The sequence below is a fragment of the Entelurus aequoreus genome, linkage group LG09 (assembly GCF_033978785.1).
Source record: "Entelurus aequoreus isolate RoL-2023_Sb linkage group LG09, RoL_Eaeq_v1.1, whole genome shotgun sequence".
NCBI classification, from domain to species: domain Eukaryota; kingdom Metazoa; phylum Chordata; class Actinopteri; order Syngnathiformes; family Syngnathidae; genus Entelurus; species Entelurus aequoreus.
In genome coordinates, this window is record NC_084739.1 from 73,225,402 (window position 1) to 73,244,740 (window position 19,339).

The 19,339-nt window shown below is 39.1% G+C and overlaps 3 protein-coding genes across 3 annotated transcripts; 1 reads left to right on the top strand and 2 right to left on the bottom strand.

The window, feature by feature from the left end:
* Nucleotides 1-1,148: 1,148 nt before the first annotated feature.
* LOC133657691 (interferon alpha-inducible protein 27-like protein 2A) lies at nucleotides 1,149-2,758 on the bottom strand. The gene is made up of 4 exons (XM_062059308.1): nucleotides 2,589-2,758; nucleotides 2,451-2,480; nucleotides 2,178-2,339; nucleotides 1,149-1,376 (listed from the first exon to the last, which is right to left on the bottom strand). Exons 1-4 carry the CDS (start codon nucleotides 2,596-2,598, stop codon nucleotides 1,291-1,293), a joined length of 288 nt encoding a protein of 95 aa, XP_061915292.1. The 5' UTR covers nucleotides 2,599-2,758; the 3' UTR covers nucleotides 1,149-1,290.
* Nucleotides 2,759-10,186: 7,428 nt separating this feature from the next.
* LOC133656946 (interferon alpha-inducible protein 27-like protein 2A) lies at nucleotides 10,187-11,796 on the bottom strand. Its single transcript, XM_062057830.1, has 4 exons — nucleotides 11,627-11,796; nucleotides 11,489-11,518; nucleotides 11,216-11,377; nucleotides 10,187-10,414 (listed from the first exon to the last, which is right to left on the bottom strand). Exons 1-4 carry the CDS (start codon nucleotides 11,634-11,636, stop codon nucleotides 10,329-10,331), a joined length of 288 nt encoding a protein of 95 aa, XP_061913814.1. The 5' UTR covers nucleotides 11,637-11,796; the 3' UTR covers nucleotides 10,187-10,328.
* A 789-nt stretch (nucleotides 11,797-12,585) lies between these two features.
* LOC133657031 (uncharacterized) lies at nucleotides 12,586-19,117 on the top strand. The gene is made up of 3 exons (XM_062057913.1): nucleotides 12,586-12,832; nucleotides 13,673-14,423; nucleotides 18,919-19,117. Exons 2-3 carry the CDS (start codon nucleotides 13,687-13,689, stop codon nucleotides 19,115-19,117), a joined length of 936 nt encoding a protein of 311 aa, XP_061913897.1. The 5' UTR covers nucleotides 12,586-12,832; nucleotides 13,673-13,686.
* Nucleotides 19,118-19,339: the final 222 nt, after the last annotated feature.

Sequence of the window (19,339 nt, forward strand, 5' to 3'; positions counted from 1 at the left end):
TGTGGCATATTGGTAAAAGGAAAAAATATATCGAAATGTAACAGATATAATGTTGTATGGGCAAGCTTCTAACCGAGCTCGTTGTGCCTCCTTTCTTGTTTGGACATTTAAGAGTGTGGCACATGTCTTCAGAGAATAAAAACAAGAGACACTACCAGCTGCAGTTAATCATAATCATCACTAACAAGATAAGTTAATAGGGCATATAGCCTTAAGGACAATATGGCACTTTCAGAACTTATTGTTAATAGTTGAGCCTGTATTCTGATTGTAAATTAGACAAACTAAGACTATCTGAATTGTATAATTGACGGGTAGTCCGTCGAGGGCAAGGATATTTAACTCATTTGATTTGGAGCCACATTACCAGAAAGCTAAGGAGGTCTTATTTTGTATATTCTGGAGAACCAATGTCCTCTACAGTAGACATTTGATTTTGGTCTATTTTATTTTGTCAGTTACAGGAGCGCTTTGCGGTTTTTAAGGACCTTCTGCAAAAAGGCTAGACAAAGATCATCTCTATGACAGCAATTATAGTGCTTTTAAAAATCTGCTGCAAAAATGTGAGTCTCTCAAGTTGTTTGAACTGAACTCATGGGCCACCAGTTGACTAGCCCAAGTGATGAAAAAGAGAGGACCTTAAATGGCGCCTTGAGGAACACCACTTGTATAACTAAAGAAGTTAAACAAATGATGACTGAATGCATCTGAAGTAAACACGCTATAACAACACCTTAGTTAAATATATCACACTATTAAAGAAATGTAACTGCCAAAAAGCAGAGGACTAAAAGGGCTGCCTTGAGGGACACCTTAATTATGTAAATCATTAATTTAGACCCCAGTGTTCTATGTTTGCGAGCAAGGTTAAAATGTCAATGCAAAGATCTGCCAATGTGTTTGTGGTCCAAGTTCCTCTGTACAACAAGAGCTCGTTTGTGTTTTTAGGAATTTGCTACAAAAATGTTTGTCTCCCAGGATTTGTCCTGAACTCGGGGGCTGGTATGGCGTCATTCCCGAGACGGATTTGGCCCCCAGGCCGACAGTTGAAGAACCTGATCCAGGGTATACCAGGCTTCTCATCTTAAAACAGCTGGGATAGACTCCAGCATTCTTGTAACCAGGAATAGAATATGCAGCATAAAAAGTGAATGTCTGAACCGTGATTTTATTAGGATTTTGTCAGGAGACGCACTATCATATGATTTGCATAAACATGAACAGAGGTTCACTTCTTTATACGACTATAATATGATGTCGTGGTATCCCTTTGACAAAAAAGCTTTGGTCTCAGACAATTGCAGCAATGAGTCCTGCTACAGTCGCTCCTGTACCACCAATACCTGCAGTGGCAGCGGTTGACAGACCAGCCATACCTACAGTGAGAGGAAAAACATAGTATTTATCCACCTTTTATTATCTTATACACAACTACGTTAGTGCTACGGTTAACAGATGAGTCATCTTTTAGGTTGCGTGGAGTTCAGAAATACACTATATAAGCCGTTGTGGTGAAGAAGGAGCTGAACCGAAATGCAAAGCTCTCAATTTTTCGGTCGATCTACGTTCCCATCCTCACCTATGGTCATGAGCTTTGGGTTATGACCGAAAGGACAAGATCACTGGTACAAGCGGCCGGAATGAGTTTCCCCCGCCTGGTGGCGGGAGCTCAGATTAAAGCTGCTGCTCCACCACATGGAGAGGAGCCAGATGAGGTGGTTCGGGCATCTGCTCAGGATGCCACCCAAACACCTCCCTAGGGAGGTGTTTAGGGCACGTCCGACCGGCAGGAGGCCACGGGGAAGACCCAGGACACGTTGGGAAGACTATGTCTCCCGGCTAGCCTCGGAACGCCTCGGGATCCCCCAGGAGGACCTGGACGAAGTGGCTGGGGAGAGGGAAGTCTGGGCTTCTCTGCTTAGGCTGCTGCCCCGCGACCCGACCTCGGATAAGCGGAAGAAAATGGATGTATGGATGGACTATATAAGCCGTTTTTGATACACTGATGTAATGAAAACTACTACCAACAAAATAATACATATATTGTCAAATGAATACCTCAACATTTACAAAGGCCATTTCAGTGTTTACTGCACACTAGATATTGCAAAACACCATTTGTACTTCCTCCTGGATTATGACATGAGAGTACTTGATATTATACGGACTGTACTTACCAGCAGACTGTAAGACCGCCACCAAGCCCCCTGTTACCACCCCTCCTCCGTTGGCGATGGCCGCACTTGACATCATGCCTGCAGCGTAGGATCCTGCTGCTATCCCAGCTGAGGTGAAGCCCACTGCTCCCAGAACCACTGGAGCCAGAGCCACTGTAGTCCCTGGAACCAAAGTCAACCACATTGGCGCAGACACAAACAAATGCGTGTCTACCAACAGCGGGGAAGAAATGTGAATTTGCCTAAGAAATACTTGTTTTTACATCATCTTACCTGCGCCTACAATTGCAGCTGCAAACGTCACTGAAATACAAAATAACCCCCCCAACATTGTTAAATACCTGGTGGTCAAATTGCTAATATTGACGTTATATATTACTTTCCATGCTGAATAAGTGTAGAGAAACTCACATAATCCCATGTCGTCCTGCTTGATGCGTGCTCTCTCAGTCTGGGTCGGTGTTATTTAAAATGTAAGAGGCGGGGTCAGTCAAGGGGTGTCGTTTCCTTAAGTTTCGTTTCTCCAGAATAGAGCCAACCCAATAGGGCGTTGTCACGCCAATTTTCTTCCATCACAAAAATCTTCCTAACCCCCATTTACTTCCGGGGTCATTTCCGCTTACGTCAGTTCCTCTTACGTCATTGACAGCGATCGATAGCACTTCGTTTGACTCTTTTTTATAATACAGCGTTAACAAAACGTCTGAATTGTCAACAATAATGTTGATTTAAAGTACAGACATTTAACATTATATATTAATTAATATTACTGAAATGTTTCAACAATAATGTTGATTTAAAGTACAGACATTTAACAGTATTATATATTAATTAATATTAGTGAAATGGTTTCAACAATAATGTTGATTTAAAGTAGTACAGACATTTAACAGTATTATATATTAATTAATATTTTTTGCACGTTACCACGAAGACAGAAGTTCGCAGCAGCGGCCCTAACACTCCACTTGAAATGTTGCGAAGCCTGCTGGTGTTTGACATAAGTCCCCTGGGACAGATAAAGACGAATATCATCCAGTGACACCACCATTTTCAGGAGATTTGGATTTATCGATCGCTGGCAATGACGTGAGAGGAAATGACGTAAGTAAGAGGAACTGATGTAAGCGAAAATGACCCCGGAAGTAAATGGGGGTTAGGAAGGTTTTTGTGATGGGAAGAAAATTGGCGTGACAGCGTCATTTCGGGATGAATATATAACTAACACAACACACTCACATACAGCTATCAATGATTTGTGGCAATGCCGTGACGTTAGTGTCGCCACTGGACTGAGTGTATGTTTAAAAGAACAACATCTACATCGTTATTTATGTGTCAGTGTTGCAATACTGCCTTTCAGCCAATAGAGGGCACTGCAGCCGACTGTAAATAATACAGGAATGTTTAGCTGCTGGGAAGTTAATAAAACGAGGAAGATCTGTTTCTTTTAACTTTTTTACTGAACTTCATAGAACACTTACAGCACTTGCTCTTGGCTCGATTTGGCGGAATGATACAGATCACACACATGCGTCAGACATTGATCTCCTGTAGTATAACTGCGCATAAACTAGATCCCTACATCACAGCCGCTCCATCACTGGAAAGAAAAGAGTAAGTAGGTAATTTATTCTTTAACATATCGGTCCGAAATGAAGATATCCCCTTTGTTACTTGTTGAACTGAAATAATCTGTGTCACAGTCGTTCAACCAGTTAAAAAAAAAATATAAAGCCAAAGCTGTAAGTGAGGTCATAAATATATTGTTGACCGCTAAATAGATACACTATGATGGTGTAAGTTTATTTCAAACATGCGAACACACAATTACAAAACGATACATCACAAATGTCCATTTTGTAATTACAACATGGAGTTCTTGGAGGCCATACCAGCGTGGGGGTGGGGGGGGGGGGGGTGGGGGGGCTGGGGTTTTAATTTCTCCTCTGCTCCTCCTGTCTTCCGATGTCCGGACGCTGCTGAGACGGGGCTTCCCCCACAGACGGCCCCTCGAACACCTGGGCAGGTGCGGCGGGAGTGCCCGCTAATGGAGGTGGGACAGGTGATGCGGGTATGACATTTTTCCATATCACAGTTTATTCCTGTTCCCTTCTCAATGTCCCAAACTCTTCACTGGACCAGCGACTTACCAAGTCCTGATGAGCCCTAACGAGCAAAACCCTTGCAAAGGACACATACTTTGGATCTGGCACTGTCCTCTTAAGCTAGAGCTGTTTGGCTTCAAATGCCAAACTAAACTACAGAAAGAAAAATCACTAAAGGCTACCTTGTCCTCTAGTGGCCTACAGCAGTATAGGCCACCAGAGGAGACCGAACCAATCAGAGTGTGCTTTTCAGTATCGTGGCCACTGATTGGCTCAGCCTCAGACAGCATTACTATATTGGATTAAAAAAAATGGCAAAGATGACTATTTGTGTCATGATCCACGGTCCGGATCATGTTTTTGTTTAGTTATGTTCCGTTAGTTTTGGACTCCTTTTAGTTCCTGTTTGTGCACCTCCTGAGTTTAGTCAACATGGTTATTTATGATTTCACCTGCCTCTGTTGTTTGTGACAATTTTTAAAGTTTACACAGCTACCAAAACAACGATGATAATGGACTCTGACAGAAAACAAACACCCAAATTCAGCATCGACACTACTATGTTCCAAGGGACGACTAAACAAGAGGACCTACATTCAGGATTGCATCCACCTACACTTATTGAGATTATTGAAACAACATCAAAGATTGTTGAACAAGAAAATATGGAACTAAAAAATTTCTGCAACAAAGATTACAAAAACCAGGATTTGGAAAATGATATAGATCCAGATACAAATGTTTTCTCCCACATCAGTAATAATTGTTTTTATTATACAGATGATCAATATAATAGCAACATTACATGCGATAACAAATGGTCAATTATTCATTTTAATAGCAGAAGCTTGTATGCAAACTACAACAACATTAAGAACTTTTTGGAACACATCAACGAACCATTCAAAGTGATTGCTGTCACAGAAACATGGATTGATGATAAAAAAGGAATAGATTTTGATCTGGAGGGATATGAGCTAAACTACATCAACAGAACCAACAAAAATGGAGGAGGAGTAGCTGTGTACGTGATGAAGAACCTGAACTACAAAGTGGTAAAAAACATGTCATTTGCTATAGATAATATCTTAGAATGTATAACCATTGAAATATGTCAGGAAAAAAGCAAAAACATTTTCAGCAGTTGTATATATAGATCACCTAAGTCAAGTATAGAAACATTTGAAGAATGGATCAAGGCTACTTACATGGATAATGGTCAAAGAATAATGTTCTTATGTGGTGACTTTAATATTGACTTATTGAACCCTAACAAGCAAAAGTCTATTGATGACTTCATTGATACAATGTACAGCATCAGTCTATATCCTAAAATCACAAAGCCAAGTAGAATCACAGCACACTGTGCCACGCTTATTGATAATATTTTTACCAATGAGTTTGACAATAACACTACAAGTGGTCTACTTATAACCAAGAAGAACACTACAAGAAGAACATGGAAGACAAAAGGACATTTCGAAGACTTTGCACAGAGAAGAGGATGACTGCTTTCAAAAGTGAGCTACAAAAGCAAGATTGGGACAATGTGTACAATGAAAAAGAGGTTGATGAAGCATATGAACATTTCTTAAACAAGTTCATAATACTTTATGACAAACATTGTCCATGGATACAACTTAGTAATAAACAGAGAAAGAATAATCAACCATGGATGACAAAAGGATTAAAAAATGCTTGTAAGAAGAAGAATACACTATATAGAGAATTTATAGCACAAAGAACTATAGAGGCAGAAATTAAGTACAAAAAGTATAAAAACAAGTTAACAGACATACTACGATCATGTAGAAAAGAATATTACAGTGAATTATTGGACAGGAACAAAAATAATATGAGAGCAACATGGGGCATCCTCAATAGCATTATTAAAAATGGCACAAAGAGGGACTACCCTCAATACTTTTTAGACGGAAATAAAAACAATGACAACATAAAGGAAGTAGTTGAAAGCTTCAATAATTATTTTTTAAATATTGGACCAAAATTGGAAGAAAGGATTCCAGACCCAGTTCCAATTGAGGACTATAATGATACCATAGAGCGAAATCCCAACTCCATGTTCCTCAGTAATGTGACACAGGAGGAAATAGTTACAATAGTGAAAAAATTTAAATCTAAGACTTCAACTGATTGTAACGGAATTGATATGGAAACGATAAAAAAGGTTATAGAAGAGATCTCAGGACCATTAATGTAATTAATGTAATCTATCATTTCAAACAGGTACATTCCCAAACAAAATGAAAATAGCTAAAGTTGCACCAATTTATAAGACTGGAGATAAACATCAATTTACAAATTATAGACCTGTTTCTTTACTTCCACAATTTTCTAAAATCATTGAAAAACTGTTTAATAACAGATTAGAGATTCATAAATAAAAATAGAATACTCGAAGAGAACCAATATGGATACAGAGCTAATGTCTCAACTTCAATGGCTTTAATTGAAATTACATAAGAAATTACCAATGCAATAGACAGTAAAAAATGTGCAGCAGCAGTTTTTATGGATCTAACTAAAGCATTTGACACAATTAATCACAATATTTTAATCAAAAAACTAGAACGATATGGCATCAGAGGGTTAGTCTTAAACTGGATAAGAAGTTATCTAACGAACAGGAAACAATACGTGAAGCTAGGCGAACACATGTCTACAACGCTAAATATATCCTGTGGTGTACCTCAGGGATCAATATTAGAACCTAAATTATTCAATCTCTATATAAATGACATTTGTAAAGTTACAAAAGATTTAAAGTTAGTATTATTTGCGGATGATACAACAGCGTTTTGTTCAGGAGAGAACACACAGGAGATAATACAAATAATAACAGAAGAAATTAACAAATTAAAAAGATGGTTTGACAAAAACAGACTATCGTTGAATCTTAGTAAAACTAAAATAATGCTATTTGGTAATAGTAGAAGAGAAAGTCAAACACATATACAAATAGACGGAATAGAAATTGAAAGAGTAAATGAAACCAAATTTCTAGGTATAATGATTGATGATAAATTGAACTGGAAATCTCACGTAAAAAATATACAACATAAAGTAGCAAGAAACACGTCAATAATGAATAAAGCAAAACATGTTCTAGACAAAAAATCACTTCATATTCTCTACTGCTCACTAGTGTTACCATATCTGAGCTACTGTGTAGAAATATGGGGAAATAATTACAAAAGTACACTTCATTCATTAACGGTGTTACAAAAAAGATCAGTTAGAATAATACATAATGTTGGATATAGAGAACATACAAATCCTTTATTTATTGAATCAAAGATACTGAAATTCCACGACATAGTGAATTTGCAAACAGCTAAAATTATACACAAAGCAAACTATAACCTGCTACCCAAGAATATACAACAATTCTTCTCAACAAAAGAGGAGAAATATAATCTTAGAGAAAAATGTAATTTAAAACATTTGTGCGCACGTACAACACTTAAGACCTTCAGTATATCAATATGTGGAATTAAATTATGGAATGGATTAAGCAAAGCAATCAAACAATGTACTAATATGATCCACTTCAAGAAACTCTTCAAACTTAAAGTGTTTACAAAGTACAAAGAAGAAGAACCATGACAAACATTCTCAATTTATTTCATCCATCCATTCATTCATTCTTAAAGTAATCTTACTTATCTCATCATATTAAATATGACTTTCTTCACCAATTATTATTATTAAATTCTTACTATTATTTATTTATTTATTTTTATTGCGATTACCTATGGAGTTTATTGTGAATAAATTGAGAACAGGAAGTGAATAAAAAAGTTTCAGCAATTGTTATGTAAAGAAAAGGGGTAGGATTAAATAAGCTCTGCTTCTTCCTACTCCTTTTCGAACATGTTGAAAAGAGAAACTGGAAATTGTGATGTATCCTGTTGTATGCTTGCATGTTCGAAATAAACTCAAACTCTAACTCTAACTCTAACACCTGTTTGTAATCAAGAGACACTATTTAAGCATGCCTATGTTGATCACTCATCCTGGCTTCTTTGTTTGCTCCATGCAACTGTTACGTTTTGACATTCCTGGTTCTTGCTTCTGTGTTTCCTGTGCTAAGTTTTGCCTTAGCTTCCGTGTGCAATCAGCCCGCATACTTTTTGCTTGTTTTCTGTTTGGCTATGATTTATGATAAATAAATCATCACCTACCTCACGCTGTTGTCCGGAGTAGTCCGTTCTGCATTGCCCTATCCGTACCTACCTGGTGACGGCTCGCAGCGCCGCTAGTTCAGGTACCCGAGCCTTAAAAACTCTGCGTTCCTGGGGCCTGGAAATAGACGAGGCCCTTTTTCTAGCAGGAGCACCGAAGGGCCCCATGCTGGAGAAGATCAGACCACACATCTTCTTTGATGATCAGATGTTTCACGTGGAAGGTGCGGCCGAGCTTGGCACGGTGGCCTGTCACGTTCCCTACGGTATTGCTCAAAAAGTTGCTAAGAAATGACTCCGAGAAGCAGTTTTGAGCACATCAAGGTATCAACGTGGGTTGAAAAGGCAATAACAGTCAGTCAATTGTGTATGCTAACAGAAGGTTACATAAAAAAATATTGTATTTCTTTTTATATTTTAACACTTGTAAATCATCATTTTGTCAATTTGGTGCCTTGTCTCATATGTTGTGTTTAATATTGGTCTTGCATGTCAGTGGCATGTTGTAAATGTGCTCAATTACTATTCAGGTATTTTTTGATCGGAAATGTGGCATATTGGTAAAAGGAAAAAATATATCGAAATGTAACAGATATAATGTTGTATGGGCAAGCTTCTAACCGAGCTCGTTGTGCCTCCTTTCTTGTTTGGACATTTAAGAGTGTGGCACATGTCTTCAGAGAATAAAAACAAGAGACACTACCAGCTGCAGTTAATCATAATCATCACTAACAAGATAAGTTAATAGGGCATATAGCCTTAAGGACAATATGGCACTTTCAGAACTTATTGTTAATAGTTGAGCCTGTATTCTGATTGTAAATTAGACAAACTAAGACTATCTGAATTGTATAATTGACGGGTAGTCCGTCGAGGGCAAGGATATTTAACTCATTTGATTTGGAGCCACATTACCAGAAAGCTAAGGAGGTCTTATTTTGTATATTCTGGAGAACCAATGTCCTCTACAGTAGACATTTGATTTTGGTCTATTTTATTTTGTCAGTTACAGGAGCGCTTTGCGGTTTTTAAGGACCTTCTGCAAAAAGGCTAGACAAAGATCATCTCTATGACAGCAATTATAGTGCTTTTAAAAATCTGCTGCAAAAATGTGAGTCTCTCAAGTTGTTTGAACTGAACTCATGGGCCACCAGTTGACTAGCCCAAGTGATGAAAAAGAGAGGACCTTAAATGGCGCCTTGAGGAACACCACTTGTATAACTAAAGAAGTTAAACAAATGATGACTGAATGCATCTGAAGTAAACACGCTATAACAACACCTTAGTTAAATATATCACACTATTAAAGAAATGTAACTGCCAAAAAGCAGAGGACTAAAAGGGCTGCCTTGAGGGACACCTTAATTATGTAAATCATTAATTTAGACCCCAGTGTTCTATGTTTGCGAGCAAGGTTAAAATGTCAATGCAAAGATCTGCCAATGTGTTTGTGGTCCAAGTTCCTCTGTACAACAAGAGCTCGTTTGTGTTTTTAGGAATTTGCTACAAAAATGTTTGTCTCCCAGGATTTGTCCTGAACTCGGGGGCTGGTATGGCGTCATTCCCGAGACGGATTTGGCCCCCAGGCCGACAGTTGAAGAACCTGATCCAGGGTATACCAGGCTTCTCATCTTAAAACAGCTGGGATAGACTCCAGCATTCTTGTAACCAGGAATAGAATATGCAGCATAAAAAGTGAATGTCTGAACCGTGATTTTATTAGGATTTTGTCAGGAGACGCACTATCATATGATTTGCATAAACATGAACAGAGGTTCACTTCTTTATACGACTATAATATGATGTCGTGGTATCCCTTTGACAAAAAAGCTTTGGTCTCAGACAATTGCAGCAATGAGTCCTGCTACAGTCGCTCCTGTACCACCAATACCTGCAGTGGCAGCGGTTGACAGACCAGCCATACCTACAGTGAGAGGAAAAACATAGTATTTATCCACCTTTTATTATCTTATACACAACTACGTTAGTGCTACGGTTAACAGATGAGTCATCTTTTAGGTTGCGTGGAGTTCAGAAATACACTATATAAGCCGTTGTGGTGAAGAAGGAGCTGAACCGAAATGCAAAGCTCTCAATTTTTCGGTCGATCTACGTTCCCATCCTCACCTATGGTCATGAGCTTTGGGTTATGACCGAAAGGACAAGATCACTGGTACAAGCGGCCGGAATGAGTTTCCCCCGCCTGGTGGCGGGAGCTCAGATTAAAGCTGCTGCTCCACCACATGGAGAGGAGCCAGATGAGGTGGTTCGGGCATCTGCTCAGGATGCCACCCAAACACCTCCCTAGGGAGGTGTTTAGGGCACGTCCGACCGGCAGGAGGCCACGGGGAAGACCCAGGACACGTTGGGAAGACTATGTCTCCCGGCTAGCCTCGGAACGCCTCGGGATCCCCCAGGAGGACCTGGACGAAGTGGCTGGGGAGAGGGAAGTCTGGGCTTCTCTGCTTAGGCTGCTGCCCCGCGACCCGACCTCGGATAAGCGGAAGAAAATGGATGTATGGATGGACTATATAAGCCGTTTTTGATACACTGATGTAATGAAAACTACTACCAACAAAATAATACATATATTGTCAAATGAATACCTCAACATTTACAAAGGCCATTTCAGTGTTTACTGCACACTAGATATTGCAAAACACCATTTGTACTTCCTCCTGGATTATGACATGAGAGTACTTGATATTATACGGACTGTACTTACCAGCAGACTGTAAGACCGCCACCAAGCCCCCTGTTACCACCCCTCCTCCGTTGGCGATGGCCGCACTTGACATCATGCCTGCAGCGTAGGATCCTGCTGCTATCCCAGCTGAGGTGAAGCCCACTGCTCCCAGAACCACTGGAGCCAGAGCCACTGTAGTCCCTGGAACCAAAGTCAACCACATTGGCGCAGACACAAACAAATGCGTGTCTACCAACAGCGGGGAAGAAATGTGAATTTGCCTAAGAAATACTTGTTTTTACATCATCTTACCTGCGCCTACAATTGCAGCTGCAAACGTCACTGAAATACAAAATAACCCCCCCAACATTGTTAAATACCTGGTGGTCAAATTGCTAATATTGACGTTATATATTACTTTCCATGCTGAATAAGTGTAGAGAAACTCACATAATCCCATGTCGTCCTGCTTGATGCGTGCTCTCTCAGTCTGGGTCGGTGTTATTTAAAATGTAAGAGGCGGGGTCAGTCAAGGGGTGTCGTTTCCTTAAGTTTCGTTTCTCCAGAATAGAGCCAACCCAATAGGGCGTTGTCACGCCAATTTTCTTCCATCACAAAAATCTTCCTAACCCCCATTTACTTCCGGGGTCATTTCCGCTTACGTCAGTTCCTCTTACGTCATTGACAGCGATCGATAGCACTTCGTTTGACTCTTTTTTATAATACAGCGTTAACAAAACGTCTGAATTGTCAACAATAATGTTGATTTAAAGTACAGACATTTAACATTATATATTAATTAATATTACTGAAATGTTTCAACAATAATGTTGATTTAAAGTACAGACATTTAACAGTATTATATATTAATTAATATTAGTGAAATGGTTTCAACAATAATGTTGATTTAAAGTAGTACAGACATTTAACAGTATTATATATTAATTAATATTTTTTGCACGTTACCACGAAGACAGAAGTTCGCAGCAGCGGCCCTAACACTCCACTTGAAATGTTGCGAAGCCTGCTGGTGTTTGACATAAGTCCCCTGGGACAGATAAAGACGAATATCATCCAGTGACACCACCATTTTCAGGAGATTTGGATTTATCGATCGCTGGCAATGACGTGAGAGGAAATGACGTAAGTAAGAGGAACTGATGTAAGCGAAAATGACCCCGGAAGTAAATGGGGGTTAGGAAGGTTTTTGTGATGGGAAGAAAATTGGCGTGACAGCGTCATTTCGGGATGAATATATAACTAACACAACACACTCACATACAGCTATCAATGATTTGTGGCAATGCCGTGACGTTAGTGTCGCCACTGGACTGAGTGTATGTTTAAAAGAACAACATCTACATCGTTATTTATGTGTCAGTGTTGCAATACTGCCTTTCAGCCAATAGAGGGCACTGCAGCCGACTGTAAATAATACAGGAATGTTTAGCTGCTGGGAAGTTAATAAAACGAGGAAGATCTGTTTCTTTTAACTTTTTTACTGAACTTCATAGAACACTTACAGCACTTGCTCTTGGCTCGATTTGGCGGAATGATACAGATCACACACATGCGTCAGACATTGATCTCCTGTAGTATAACTGCGCATAAACTAGATCCCTACATCACAGCCGCTCCATCACTGGAAAGAAAAGAGTAAGTAGGTAATTTATTCTTTAACATATCGGTCCGAAATGAAGATATCCCCTTTGTTACTTGTTGAACTGAAATAATCTGTGTCACAGTCGTTCAACCAGTTAAAAAAAAAATATAAAGCCAAAGCTGTAAGTGAGGTCATAAATATATTGTTGACCGCTAAATAGATACACTATGATGGTGTAAGTTTATTTCAAACATGCGAACACACAATTACAAAACGATACATCACAAATGTCCATTTTGTAATTACAACATGGAGTAGGAAATAGCAGATTTGATTTAATCCTATCCCCCTTTTCCATTTCATAGCAATTACAAACTCGTTTGTTCACTTCCTGGTGTCAATATGCACACAATTTAAATCCATGAAAAATGAATAATAAAGTTGTCAATAAATAATTGAATAAGTTGTAATTCACATAATGAGGTGAATAAGATTAACTAAATTTTCAACAAAGTTCAAGATGTTCATCATAATTGTTGTTCTTTTTACTTTGTAAACACGTTGAGTTTGAACAGTTTCTTAACTGAATCATATTAGTACGTTGTTTGATTTATTTGCTTAATCCATTCAACAATTTAATTCCACGTACTGATACGCTAAAGTTTTTACGTGTTGTACATGCATACAATTGTTTTGAGTTAGATTTTTCTGTAAGTTTATATTTCTCCTTTTTTGTTGAGAAGAATTGTTGTATCAGTATATGTGTGGAGGGGGCGTGGTCGGCGTGTCTCCTGCGGGAAGGGCGTGTGCAAGGGGCAGGCTACGAAGCAGCTGACAGGTGAGTGGATTTCCCAGCTGAAGCGGGTTATCTAATCACCTGTCTCCCATATTAGGGGCGTCCGAGGCCATGATGAGAGAGGAGAGATCGGAAAAAGACCCACACACGAGCGAGAAGGAGGCGGCTGCGAGAGCGACGAAAAATAGCAAAAATAAAGACTCGTCAAACCTGGAATCCGGGCTCCCACATTATTCTGTCAGTCCAGAGAGAACCCACGGCATAGAGACTTCCACAACTGGCGCCCAATCAACCTTTGGATCAGAGATGTCGGCTCCAAATCCGCTGGAAGCACTTGGGCGAGTGCTGGCGGAAGTGTCAGCGGCAAGCCATCAGCAGATGGAGGCGGTCCGCCACCAGATGGCCCAGCAGAGCCAAATCCTGCTGGCGCTAGCGGGCGGGGTTGGAGCGGCACCGCCAACATCAGCAGCCGTCTCCGGGCAACGCATGGCAGAGACCGAGGACATTTTTGAGGCCACGGCAGCAGCATGCGGGTGGCCTGAAGAAGAGTGGGGGGTGCGACTGCTACCGCTACTGGCAGGGAAAACACAGCAGGCGGTGCTTAGCCTACCGGCGGCCTCCCGTGTGCATTTCCCGGACTTGAGAAGGGCAATACTGGACCGGGTCGGCAGCACAGCGGAGGACCATCGACGCCGGTTCCGGGCACTAAGGCTGGGACCAGAGGACTGCCCGTTCGTGCTCGGGCAGCAGCTCCGAGACGCGGCGACCCGGTGGCTGCAACCGAGAGAAAGCGACAACCCGATGCTGGAGCTCATCCTGCTAGAGCAGTTCTTGGAGGCCATACCAGCGTGGGGGTGGGGGGGGGGGGGGGTGGGGGGGCTGGGGTTTTAATTTCTCCTCTGCTCCTCCTGTCTTCCGATGTCCGGACGCTGCTGAGACGGGGCTTCCCCCACAGACGGCCCCTCGAACACCTGGGCAGGTGCGGCGGGAGTGCCCGCTAATGGAGGTGGGACAGGTGATGCGGGTATGACATTTTTCCATATCACAGTTTATTCCTGTTCCCTTCTCAATGTCCCAAACTCTTCACTGGACCAGCGACTTACCAAGTCCTGATGAGCCCTAACGAGCAAAACCCTTGCAAAGGACACATACTTTGGATCTGGCACTGTCCTCTTAAGCTAGAGCTGTTTGGCTTCAAATGCCAAACTAAACTACAGAAAGAAAAATCACTAAAGGCTACCTTGTCCTCTAGTGGCCTACAGCAGTATAGGCCACCAGAGGAGACCGAACCAATCAGAGTGTGCTTTTCAGTATCGTGGCCACTGATTGGCTCAGCCTCAGACAGCATTACTATATTGGATTAAAAAAAATGGCAAAGATGACTATTTGTGTCATGATCCACGGTCCGGATCATGTTTTTGTTTAGTTATGTTCCGTTAGTTTTGGACTCCTTTTAGTTCCTGTTTGTGCACCTCCTGAGTTTAGTCAACATGGTTATTTATGATTTCACCTGCCTCTGTTGTTTGTGACAATTTTTAAAGTTTACACAGCTACCAAAACAACGATGATAATGGACTCTGACAGAAAACAAACACCCAAATTCAGCATCGACACTACTATGTTCCAAGGGACGACTAAACAAGAGGACCTACATTCAGGATTGCATCCACCTACACTTATTGAGATTATTGAAACAACATCAAAGATTGTTGAACAAGAAAATATGGAACTAAAAAATTTCTGCAACAAAGATTACAAAAACCAGGATTTGGAAAATGATATAGATCCAGATACAAATGTTTTCTCCCACATCAGTAATAATTGTTTTTATTATACAGATGATCAATATAATAGCAACATTACATGCGATAACAAATGGTCAATTATTCATTTTAATAGCAGAAGCTTGTATGCAAACTACAACAACATTAAGAACTTTTTGGAACACATCAACGAACCATTCAAAGTGATTGCTGTCACAGAAACATGGATTGATGATAAAAAAGGAATAGATTTTGATCTGGAGGGATATGAGCTAAACTACATCAACAGAACCAACAAAAATGGAGGAGGAGTAGCTGTGTACGTGATGAAGAACCTGAACTACAAAGTGGTAAAAAACATGTCATTTGCTATAGATAATATCTTAGAATGTATAACCATTGAAATATGTCAGGAAAAAAGCAAAAACATTTTCAGCAGTTGTATATATAGATCACCTAAGTCAAGTATAGAAACATTTGAAGAATGGATCAAGGCTACTTACATGGATAATGGTCAAAGAATAATGTTCTTATGTGGTGACTTTAATATTGACTTATTGAACCCTAACAAGCAAAAGTCTATTGATGACTTCATTGATACAATGTACAGCATCAGTCTATATCCTAAAATCACAAAGCCAAGTAGAATCACAGCACACTGTGCCACGCTTATTGATAATATTTTTACCAATGAGTTTGACAATAACACTACAAGTGGTCTACTTATAACCAAGAAGAACACTACAAGAAGAACATGGAAGACAAAAGGACATTTCGAAGACTTTGCACAGAGAAGAGGATGACTGCTTTCAAAAGTGAGCTACAAAAGCAAGATTGGGACAATGTGTACAATGAAAAAGAGGTTGATGAAGCATATGAACATTTCTTAAACAAGTTCATAATACTTTATGACAAACATTGTCCATGGATACAACTTAGTAATAAACAGAGAAAGAATAATCAACCATGGATGACAAAAGGATTAAAAAATGCTTGTAAGAAGAAGAATACACTATATAGAGAATTTATAGCACAAAGAACTATAGAGGCAGAAATTAAGTACAAAAAGTATAAAAACAAGTTAACAGACATACTACGATCATGTAGAAAAGAATATTACAGTGAATTATTGGACAGGAACAAAAATAATATGAGAGCAACATGGGGCATCCTCAATAGCATTATTAAAAATGGCACAAAGAGGGACTACCCTCAATACTTTTTAGACGGAAATAAAAACAATGACAACATAAAGGAAGTAGTTGAAAGCTTCAATAATTATTTTTTAAATATTGGACCAAAATTGGAAGAAAGGATTCCAGACCCAGTTCCAATTGAGGACTATAATGATACCATAGAGCGAAATCCCAACTCCATGTTCCTCAGTAATGTGACACAGGAGGAAATAGTTACAATAGTGAAAAAATTTAAATCTAAGACTTCAACTGATTGTAACGGAATTGATATGGAAACGATAAAAAAGGTTATAGAAGAGATCTCAGGACCATTAATGTAATTAATGTAATCTATCATTTCAAACAGGTACATTCCCAAACAAAATGAAAATAGCTAAAGTTGCACCAATTTATAAGACTGGAGATAAACATCAATTTACAAATTATAGACCTGTTTCTTTACTTCCACAATTTTCTAAAATCATTGAAAAACTGTTTAATAACAGATTAGAGATTCATAAATAAAAATAGAATACTCGAAGAGAACCAATATGGATACAGAGCTAATGTCTCAACTTCAATGGCTTTAATTGAAATTACATAAGAAATTACCAATGCAATAGACAGTAAAAAATGTGCAGCAGCAGTTTTTATGGATCTAACTAAAGCATTTGACACAATTAATCACAATATTTTAATCAAAAAACTAGAACGATATGGCATCAGAGGGTTAGTCTTAAACTGGATAAGAAGTTATCTAACGAACAGGAAACAATACGTGAAGCTAGGCGAACACATGTCTACAACGCTAAATATATCCTGTGGTGTACCTCAGGGATCAATATTAGAACCTAAATTATTCAATCTCTATATAAATGACATTTGTAAAGTTACAAAAGATTTAAAGTTAGTATTATTTGCGGATGATACAACAGCGTTTTGTTCAGGAGAGAACACACAGGAGATAATACAAATAATAACAGAAGAAATTAACAAATTAAAAAGATGGTTTGACAAAAACAGACTATCGTTGAATCTTAGTAAAACTAAAATAATGCTATTTGGTAATAGTAGAAGAGAAAGTCAAACACATATACAAATAGACGGAATAGAAATTGAAAGAGTAAATGAAACCAAATTTCTAGGTATAATGATTGATGATAAATTGAACTGGAAATCTCACGTAAAAAATATACAACATAAAGTAGCAAGAAACACGTCAATAATGAATAAAGCAAAACATGTTCTAGACAAAAAATCACTTCATATTCTCTACTGCTCACTAGTGTTACCATATCTGAGCTACTGTGTAGAAATATGGGGAAATAATTACAAAAGTACACTTCATTCATTAACGGTGTTACAAAAAAGATCAGTTAGAATAATACATAATGTTGGATATAGAGAACATACAAATCCTTTATTTATTGAATCAAAGATACTGAAATTCCACGACATAGTGAATTTGCAAACAGCTAAAATTATACACAAAGCAAACTATAACCTGCTACCCAAGAATATACAACAATTCTTCTCAACAAAAGAGGAGAAATATAATCTTAGAGAAAAATGTAATTTAAAACATTTGTGCGCACGTACAACACTTAAGACCTTCAGTATATCAATATGTGGAATTAAATTATGGAATGGATTAAGCAAAGCAATCAAACAATGTACTAATATGATCCACTTCAAGAAACTCTTCAAACTTAAAGTGTTTACAAAGTACAAAGAAGAAGAACCATGACAAACATTCTCAATTTATTTCATCCATCCATTCATTCATTCTTAAAGTAATCTTACTTATCTCATCATATTAAATATGACTTTCTTCACCAATTATTATTATTAAATTCTTACTATTATTTATTTATTTATTTTTATTGCGATTACCTATGGAGTTTATTGTGAATAAATTGAGAACAGGAAGTGAATAAAAAAGTTTCAGCAATTGTTATGTAAAGAAAAGGGGTAGGATTAAATAAGCTCTGCTTCTTCCTACTCCTTTTCGAACATGTTGAAAAGAGAAACTGGAAATTGTGATGTATCCTGTTGTATGCTTGCATGTTCGAAATAAACTCAAACTCTAACTCTAACTCTAACACCTGTTTGTAATCAAGAGACACTATTTAAGCATGCCTATGTTGATCACTCATCCTGGCTTCTTTGTTTGCTCCATGCAACTGTTACGTTTTGACATTCCTGGTTCTTGCTTCTGTGTTTCCTGTGCTAAGTTTTGCCTTAGCTTCCGTGTGCAATCAGCCCGCATACTTTTTGCTTGTTTTCTGTTTGGCTATGATTTATGATAAATAAATCATCACCTACCTCACGCTGTTGTCCGGAGTAGTCCGTTCTGCATTCCTGGGAGAACGACCCCGCATAAAGATGCGACCTCGCCGTGACAGAAAGAAGCCAGCTACAAGAAGTTCTCTCGCAGCGGGCGTGGAGGAAGTGGTTGAAGGTACTTGGGAGGTGTTGAGCGCAATGGAGGCTGAGACGCTCAGCCATTCCCCCATGGAGCGCCAGGACCTGATCTGGGGTCCTAACGGCACGCTGGTTCTGATCGGCTCAGTGTGGCCCGGGGACGTTTTTTACTTCTGTTAACTCTTTCTGTCAGCCGTTTCCAAATTACTTTGATTCCAAGATTAAACATTATCAGGACATTTTTTTTTTAAATTTAAGCCTAGTCAGTCCCAGTCACTTTCTGACTTTCAAGCTCCGCCTCCAGTGACTTTGGCTTCGCCCCCAGTGACTATTGCTCCCACCCAGTCTCAAGTGTGTGTGGGGTGTGTGTGTGTGTGTGTGTGTGTGTGTGTGTGTGTGTGT